Source organism: Polyodon spathula, chromosome 6 (genome assembly GCF_017654505.1).
Source record: "Polyodon spathula isolate WHYD16114869_AA chromosome 6, ASM1765450v1, whole genome shotgun sequence".
Classification (NCBI taxonomy): domain Eukaryota; kingdom Metazoa; phylum Chordata; class Actinopteri; order Acipenseriformes; family Polyodontidae; genus Polyodon; species Polyodon spathula.
The window spans coordinates 22,760,694-22,769,993 of NC_054539.1; the positions used below are offsets into that span (position 1 = coordinate 22,760,694).

The 9,300-nt window shown below is 36.7% G+C and overlaps 1 protein-coding gene across 1 annotated transcript; it reads right to left on the bottom strand.

The window, feature by feature from the left end:
• Nucleotides 1-1,798: 1,798 nt before the first annotated feature.
• Nucleotides 1,799-9,003, bottom strand: LOC121317028 (solute carrier family 22 member 2-like). Its single transcript, XM_041252567.1, has 11 exons — nucleotides 8,590-9,003; nucleotides 7,185-7,288; nucleotides 6,607-6,761; nucleotides 5,791-5,959; nucleotides 5,295-5,409; nucleotides 5,109-5,209; nucleotides 4,452-4,666; nucleotides 3,632-3,740; nucleotides 2,820-2,932; nucleotides 2,235-2,334; nucleotides 1,799-1,995 (listed from the first exon to the last, which is right to left on the bottom strand). Exons 1-11 carry the CDS (start codon nucleotides 9,001-9,003, stop codon nucleotides 1,914-1,916), a joined length of 1,677 nt encoding a protein of 558 aa, XP_041108501.1. The 3' UTR covers nucleotides 1,799-1,913.
• Between the last annotated feature and the right edge of the window lie 297 nt (nucleotides 9,004-9,300).

The following is a 9,300-nucleotide window of genomic DNA, read 5'->3' on the forward strand; positions in this document are numbered from 1 at the left end:
TCTCTGTAAGGTAGTGCATTCAAAGCAAAGATACTACCATGAAGACCAAGGAGCTTTCAAAACAACTCCGGGATAAAGTTGTAGAAAGGCACAGATCAGGGGAGGGGTATAAAAGATTTCAAAGGCATTGAATATCCCTTGCAGCACAGTTAAGTCAATCATTAAGAAGTGGAAGGTATACAGCACCACCCAGAATCTGCTTAGAGCAGGCCATCCTCCCAAACTGAGCGGCTGGGTAAGAAGGGCAATGGTCAGAGAAGCCACCAAGAGGCCAATGACAACTCTGAAAGACCTGCAGCTTTCCATGGTTGAGATGGGAGTAACTGTCCATATGTCAACAATAGCTGAGATACTCCACAAATCTGGCCTGTGTGGAAGAGTGGCAAGAAGGAAACCATTTCTGAATAAAAAAACCCATGTAAAATCCCACTTGGAATTTACAAAAAGGCAAGTGGGAGACTCTGAAAAGATGTGGCAAAAGATTCTGTGGTCCGATGAAACAAAAATGGAACTATTTGGACTAAATGCAAAGCATTATGTCTGGCTCAAACCCAACACAGCACATCACCCATGTAACACCATCCCTACTTTGAAGCATGGTGGTGGCAGCATCATGCTATTGGGATGCTTTTAATCGGCAGGGACTGGGAGGCTTGTCAGGGTAGAGGGCAAAATGGATGGAGCTAAATACAGCTAAATTCTCGAGGAAAACCTACTTCGGTCTGCAAAAGACCTAAGACTGGAACAGAGATTCACCTTTCAGAAGGACAATGACCACAAGCACACAGCGAAAGCGACACTGGAGTGGCTTAAAAACAAGAAAGTGAATGTCCTAGAGCGGTCCAGTCAAAGCCCAGACTTGAATCCAACTGAGAATCTGTTGCAAGACTTGAAGATTGCTGTCCACCAACGATCCCCATCCAACTTGACAGAGCTTGAACAATTTTGCCAAGCAGAATGGGCAAATATTGCACAATCCAGATGTGCAAACCTGGTAGAAACTTAACCCAAAAGACTCTTAATTGCTGCCAAAGGTGGTTCTAGCAAGAATTGACTCAGGGGGGTGAATACTTATCTAACCAAAACATTTCAGTTTGTTTTTTTTGTTTTTTGTTTTTTTCATTAACTGTTGTTTCACAATAAAAATTCTCTTGCTTTTCCATGTTGAGTAGGTTGTGTGAATCAAAGGGAAAAAATCCAATTTAAATGCATCAAGATTTCATGTTGTAACACACACAAACTGTTAAAACGTTCAAGGGGGGTGAATACTTACTATAGGCACGGCATCAAGTTGTTTGCTAATGCTTTAAAACCTGAGTGATTTAATAGCTATTTATTATGGCAAGCCAAATTATCATTCAGAGATCTTCAAATGCAATTTAAAACATTTTGAGATCTCAAATTGGATTACAGAAATCTTTAAGACATTGAGATAGCTGCATTGTGTGGTTAAGACATCTGAAATTAAGATATCTGTAAATTAGAGATACGGGCTAACTGCACTATAATTAACCCTTCTTATAACGAAGCACTGTTTTTGACAATCCCAACATTAAGAACCGCTTTTTTAAAATGGAAATTAGCCCTGTTACAATGATCACTTACCAGAAGTGAGTCGGATACACCAGTCCCGGTACTGACTGCCACTTAATCTTCTCTAGTGTGAACGTGTTATTCTCTCAGTGAAAAAAGACCATGGTTGGCTAATTCAAAGATAAGGCTAGTGCGAATCATGTGTGAGGAGGCAAGTGCATCGAAAAGAACTCAAAATATGAAGCAATCTACACTGGGTGTTTTTGTTTTTTTAATATCTTAAAAAGATAGTGACATTTATATATTTGATGATATCTTTAAATGATGATTTGGCTTGCCATAATTTACCACTATTAAACAATACAAATGATGGCCCAAGGTCAAACAGAAGTGGAGTCTTTATTAGTTGTGACATCTGAAGGTAACAATGTGACAAGCTGGTAAGTTTTGGTTTCTTTAGTCCTGAAATAATAAATAAAAAAATAAAAAAAAATACATTGTCAATAGGAGGTTTTATACATCAATGGAAAAGTACCTTTAAATATATTTGTGAGATTAATGGGTTCACCAAAGTTATGTATTGGTCCTGGAATTTTCCATTATAAAATAAAACATTAAAACAACTCTGCAGCTGTTCAATGTACTTTCTTGACCCACATGTGATGTTAGGTAAATAATAGTTATGTAGAGGAAAAACGTACCTTTTAGGGTTTTCAATATCGTCAATCGTCTCTGGCAATGGCCTACCTTTGGTTTCAGGCAGCAAAAGGACCAGTCCCCCAGCAATGAAGGCAAGAATTCCTGTGGTACAAATAAATGAAGTTTCCTACACAGCAATGACAGCAATCATCCTATGCCTAACCCTTTTATAGTCTCTAAGAATGTTCACCTACAATTCAGCATTTTCTAGACTTTTCTCGAATCAGGTTCTGCATTATCAAATTTCTAGCACCTTGTAGGTAATACTATCATAGCATCAAAGAATACTTTTGAATTAGCATTTTTGGAGTTTTGCAAAAAAAAAAAAAAAATTGCTGCAATAAATAATTGTAGACATCTATTTATTATAAATTTTCCCCCCTCAACCACAAAAGCAAAACTTTTGCTGCAAAAGATTTTCCCTAAAATTCTTTGTTTTCAAGAAATTATAAATGTCCACTGGAGTATGTAAACTTTAGACTACATCTGTATGTATAGTACAGATAATAGCAAGTGAGGGGCTTGCCATATGCTCTTTGATCAGAACAACATACAGCTTTGAATTGATAGGATTTGGAGATACATACCAAAAATAACCAGCGGTAGCTCCAGCCATATAACTGCTAGCCTATAGAGAAGGAATGGTGCAACAATCCCTCCAATATCACACAGGGTGGAGCACACAGAAACCGCAAGATTCCTGTCAGTGCGAAGAAAGAAAAAAAACAGACAGTTTTAAAAGAAGATGAGTTTGAATGAAAAAGTTGCTCAGATTTCATTTAACTCTCGTGAAACAAAAGTTTGTATAGTTCTAAACATACAGCTGCTTCCTCTAATGATTGGCATTCCTTGCAGCCAGTCAAATGCTTGAACTGGTGTGAAATAAACAGGAAGTGCAAGCTTCCTTGATGGAGAAGCAAACTGAAAATGTTCTTTTACTTGGAATGGTATGCAGATTCATTTATGAAATTGACAGCTGTGATTTATTCCATTATTTTTACCTTAAAAATGCACAACTAGTGCGGAAAGTGAACTAAAGTCGCCACGTTATACAGAATGCATTTCTGAAATATTCTCTTTTTAATCAGATGCCTGTTAAGTGGGCTTGCTCATATCATAATTATACAATTATACAGTATCTCCTTTAAAAAAGACCCACACAGCAGAATGTGACTTGTATTTAACCTACATTGTATAAATTACATATGCATCATAGAAATAAAAAAATAACCCTTTTATTATGCAGTCATGTAGTGATTAGCAATTAAATAGGAAAATACTTCTGTGTGTTTTGTGTATATTTCTACAAAGTAAGGAACTTATCACATTACAGTGGATTGTAGCATTTAGTGAGTTACAAAAATAAATAAAAAACAGTTTTGATCAGCACAACACATACCTCACAAATGTAGGGTACAATTCAGCGTTCACAAAACAAACCATCTCAAAAGCCATGGTAATACCCAGTCTGCCAATACAGGCGGTCAAAGTTTTAGCCCAGTATTCATCTTAAAAACAAAGCAAAAAACCCAAGAGTTACATTCAGAAGGCACAGTAAACAGTTATTGAAATGTTGACCTAATACGGCTTACAGAGAACAATTGCAAATATATATATATATATATATATATATATATATATATATATATATATATATATATATATATATAATTAATAATAAAGCTGCTCAGAGCACAATAAGACTAATGCTGAGAGAAAATGAAGAACTCTCTACGATGAAGGAATAAGAATGACCTATATTTAAGAATGAATTTGTTTTAGGCTGAGAGCAGTCTAATCCACATAGACTGGCAACCTTTTACAAGCTTTCTCACACCTCTGCCCTAATGCCTCCCCTCTAACCAAACACTAAAAATGATTGTTCAGTCCCCTAGTACTTCCCATCCAACCAGACAGGTTTCTACATTTAACACCTGCTAAAAACTGGAGAGAGACCACATTAAAAAACGCAATATTATTTGATATTTAAAAAAAATGTGTAACTTATTAACCATATTTATAAACCATATCAAACTGTAATAAATCCCTCTGCCCAGTGTGATTCATGACAGCATTGGTACGAGGCTGCTGCTCGGTTCTTCATTATACAGGCCTCTGTCAGTTATCTCATGATACAGCAACAGGGGTTGGTCTTTATTCCTCTTGCAATGTGTCTCATTCCCAGTAAATACAACCAAGCAAAATGTTGTTTAGCTTACCTGCTGGTATAAAAGCAGCTATTAAACAAGCAGCCCCCGAAACTATGTTAGAAAGTGTGAAGGGAATGCGTCTTCCCATCCGTTCAATGGTCACTATAATGAGAAAAGCAGCTGGAAACTCGACAACTCCAGAGATAAGGAAGTCTATGTAGACATTTCCCCCCAGGATTCCGAGACGCATTATGAGGCCTTGATAAACAACTGCGCATGTGAACCTGAAAGGGAAATACAGGTAGAGTTAGTATTGTCAAAAAACATGATAAAGCATTGTTAAATAAGCATTAAAACATTGTATGGTCACCAAAGTTGGGGGTCAATTCAATGTTTTCAATTTCAATTCCAGTCCCAGTTCCCTGACAAGTTCATTAAGTTATATGCAGTATTTGTTTGCTCAATAAAGCCTTTGCTGTAATATGGTTGGATTAGGAATTTGAATTGATTAAAAGGGAATTGGGATTAGAAATGAAATTGAAAAAAAATAAAAAATAAAAAAATGGAATTGACCCCAACTCTGACGGTCACTTTGAGTCAAAATCAGAGCCAGAGATGCATTACATGACACTTCCAGTTTTAGCCCCACCCACTGGCACATTTCAGCCTCAGTTTTTTAACAATAAAACCAGAGTAAAAAGAAAAATATGAATTAAACTGTCTTACCAATTAAACATTAAAATGAAAGTGTGTTTTCTCATCTTGGGAGTCCTGACTAAGTCAAGAAAAGATGGTTGCAAAAGCTCTTCATTGCCATCTGTAAGAGCCTGTAAAATAGAAGATATAAATAATTTTAAAAAGTTTGAATCGTCATGAATAATTTGTCACCCAATGGATTATTGTGATCATTACCTCCACGTTTTTGGACAGTGTTTTCCCGTTCACTTTAGAGATCTCTTTAGCAAGTGTCACAGCTTCGCTAGGCCTTTTTTGGGACAGAAGCCATCTTGGAGACTCTGGAATCCACCTGGAATGAAAATCTATTTACTGTTTTGCTAATTTAAAACACACGTAAAAACAAGATTAATTACAGTGAGTATCACATACATTTCCAACAAAACAAATATGGAGCTGAAGCAACAGCTACACTTTGGTCTACTAATAAAAATAGCTAGGCTCTGGAGTCAAAAATGTGAATAATAGTTTAAATTTATAGTTACAAAAATAAACCCTACCTACCACTGATGGAAGAGCCTAGAGGTTTGCATCCATTTACTTTAGAGTCCAATGCTGTACATGTATAAAAATGTTTTTTTAAAACTCGGGAAAGACTATGATATATTTGAGTTGGGTTGGTAAAGAAGGCGCATTTGCAGCATTATAATACTTTTTAAAATTTACTGATTACCAGTAGTAGAGCAAGAAGAAGAAATAGGGGGCAGTGATGGCCACTTGTAACCAACGCCAGTTTGGAATGAGGTAAGCAATGAGTGGCAGAATGAGAATTCCAACACTGAAGAACATCTGGTAGATGATTCCTACTGTCCTCCTGTAGTCCACTCCAACCAATTCTGTGACTGAAGAAAGAATAGGTATAAGATATTGTATGAAATATCTGAAAAGAGATAGATGACATACTAGATTTATTGGTAGTCCATATCATCTTTCTACAGGGCTCTATGACACTAAATGCCCAGCTTAGTATGTTAATCCTTACAAGAAGAAAAGATGGAGAGGTCCCGTGCCCAGCCTTCGCTAGCAGGCTTTGTTGAAAATGCAAGCCTGCCAACTAAGCTCTTACTTGAGCTGGAGTCTTCGAAGAGAACACGAAACAGGGCTATTTTACTAATATATTGTTCTATTTCTCACCGAAAACATGCCTCAGCAATTGTTGCAAAATGAACAGAGAATATAATTTGATATTCTCAATCGACTTAATTTTAAAAAAAAATAAAAAATACCCCCCCCCCCCGCATTCTGTAAATGTGCTGTGCCTCACATGAAAGATTCATTTGTTAAAATGACAAAACAGCAGCTCTGTATTTGGGTTGTACATCGGTTGTAAGATTTAGCATCTCACACACATTAAGAGTCTTGAATTATAACAATTTAGGAATAGCTGAAATCTGAATTGTGTTTGTGTTACAGTTAAGAAGTTTCAGATCTTCTATTTTGCTAAAGGACAGATTTTAAAGACCTTGGAATAATTATAAAGTGTTCTTACGGAGCACATAGCCTGTCACCCAGCCACCTTTCATGGGAAATCCAAACAGACCCCAGAATATAACCAGAGCAATGTAATTGGGCGAGACAGCCACAAGTATTCCAGTAATTGCATTGGCCAGTGTTGACACTAGAAAACATAGCTTTCGGCCATACCTTAAAAACAAAACAAAAAAAAAAAAGAAATACAAATAAATAATTAATGTATTAACAAAAATATGATTGTGTATATGTACTCTCACAAGTGGCAATAGAAATGTAAAAATAAATGTTATTCTACAATGCAGTACTGTACTCTACAGCAGTAAGCTACCATTGGAATGTATGATATATTATAAATGTAAGTGGACATTGGTGGTATAACATTTATTACCTTGGTTACCCATTTCATCCCTTTCTTTTCAGTCTTTTAGTGTTATATGTGTGCTTTGCTGGTGTATCACAAAACTTTCATTATGATTATGGTATATTGACCATAATCACACGTTCGAGCTTGTGGATATTTTGTGGAAACACAATCTAGAAGGTGTAGCATAATGTGTGATTCATGGCATTCAGAAATAAAATTGTTGACTTTACCTGTCTGCTACATAACCCATGACTATCGTTCCCACCAAAAAGCCAAGATTGAGTATTGACTGGAAGAGATCCACCATCCAGGCATCAGAACACACCAGATTAAACTAAAGTAGGGGGCAAGGGAAAGGATAAAATACAAACAGGCCTGCGGTGTATGCAAAATACATTGGGGGGGGGGCGGATCCAGCATTGAATATAAAGTATTCCGAATACGGTAGCTATTTGGCTGTCTTGTATAATTTACATTGGTAACTATTAATAGAATAACTGCCTTATATATACAGTAACAGGCTTGTGTTGAGTAATAACTGCAGACTACTTTGACAGAAACCAAAAATGAGGAATGCCACATTCCAATGAAATCCCACTTGGAATATATAATTTACTGTATTTGTGAGGCAATGAGCTTTTCAAGGGTTAAGAATGGTGTGCTTGCTGGTAAATGAATGCTTTAAGGTCAGAAGAAAACAATGTACCAGATGTTGCCTTTTTTGTGTGAACGTGTTCCTATTTTTATTTTTTATTTTTAATTATGAATACAAATACATTAAAATTAAAAGCTAAAAATTAACTTCAATGGTGGTTCTCTACCAAATCGTGTAATTTAAAGCAACAGATATTATTTTATATTAACATTCACTGACCCATTCATGAATCTCTGATTTTCAATATTTCCACAACAAAAACAAACAAATAGTTTAATGAGAAGTCCAACATGTTGATTTGAGTTACTGGTACAGGTATAAATGTTTTTTTATTTTTTTTTCATTATGTTCATCCATTCACAATAACTAAAATGGGGTTTTGGTTTTGTGACCAGTGTAACAAGTCACATGACTTTAACACTGCAGCAATATTGTGTTAGAAGTCATGCTCACTGACATTTAAGGTCTAGATTTTATGTCACCCTTCACTTATGAAGTCACTACTTCTTATGGCTTCTATATGGGACAGTAACAGGCAGCAGTAGCTTTGTAGAGAATCAGTTGTGTGTTGAAAATGAAACCAATATCTCATAGCATTTTGTTGTTTATAACCTGAAAACCAGAAAGTCACATACTGTATCCACAATATGGTAGCTAATGTATATGAGGTTACAGGTGAAAGTTAAAGCTACCATTAGATTTTTCCGAAAGATTTCCCAAACTGAAAATATTAAGTTGGCATTCCTCATACTTAAATTTCTCCACTGTTCCTTCGGTTACACTCTTTAAACCATATGGCATTGGATTGTCAGGAGCCAATCAGGACGCAGGACATTTCCAAGCCATTTTATAATAGGCTTGCACCAGCATCAAACTAAGAACTCAGAACCAATTCATCCATAAGTGAGAGAGACAAATGTTTCTGTTAGTGTCTTCATCACTACTCTGTCAGCCAAATAATTAAATAATAAAGATGTTACCTCAGTAACAAAGGAGCTCCTTTGCTTATAGTCAAATACCCAGCCATCTTGGCAGGTAGTCAGCGGTACATCGTTTCCATAGTTAACGGTGAAATTTGGCTGAGGACTGCTACAGCCAATGGTGCTGTTCCAGTCTACATCATACCTCTGGCACTGGCTGTATGCCGGGCCAGTCGTTGTGTTAATTAGAGGAACTGTGTACTTCCTCTCCTCTTCCAGAGTCCAGCCACATTTGCCCCGCAGATCTTCCACCACTGGGTTCCGACACCAGTGTTCGGGTGTGAAGCCTTGAAAAACGATTCCCACAAAGACGCAAGCCCATGGCATGGACACCAGACAAAACAACCCAAAGACACGCTTCTGAAACCTCCCGAACTCCCCGGCCTCCACCAGGATCTCATCGAAGGTTGTCATCTCTGCAGTGTCCAATAGTTACTGTGTGGTTGTGCTGAGGTGGGCTGGCAGTTTTTAATGCAGCAGATGAGTTCAAAAGTCCATCAATTGTTGACTTTAATCTCTTAATTTTAAAACAGCTAAACCATGCGTTACAATGCAAGCATGTCTCAGGTCACTCCAGAATTATATCAGTAGACATCAAATTATTAGTAAGTAACACAACAAATAAACATGATTTATGAGGAATATTTGCAAAATCTGGCCAGTATGTTTTATCTATCATTTACATGGGATGTGAAAGTTACTTTGTGCATG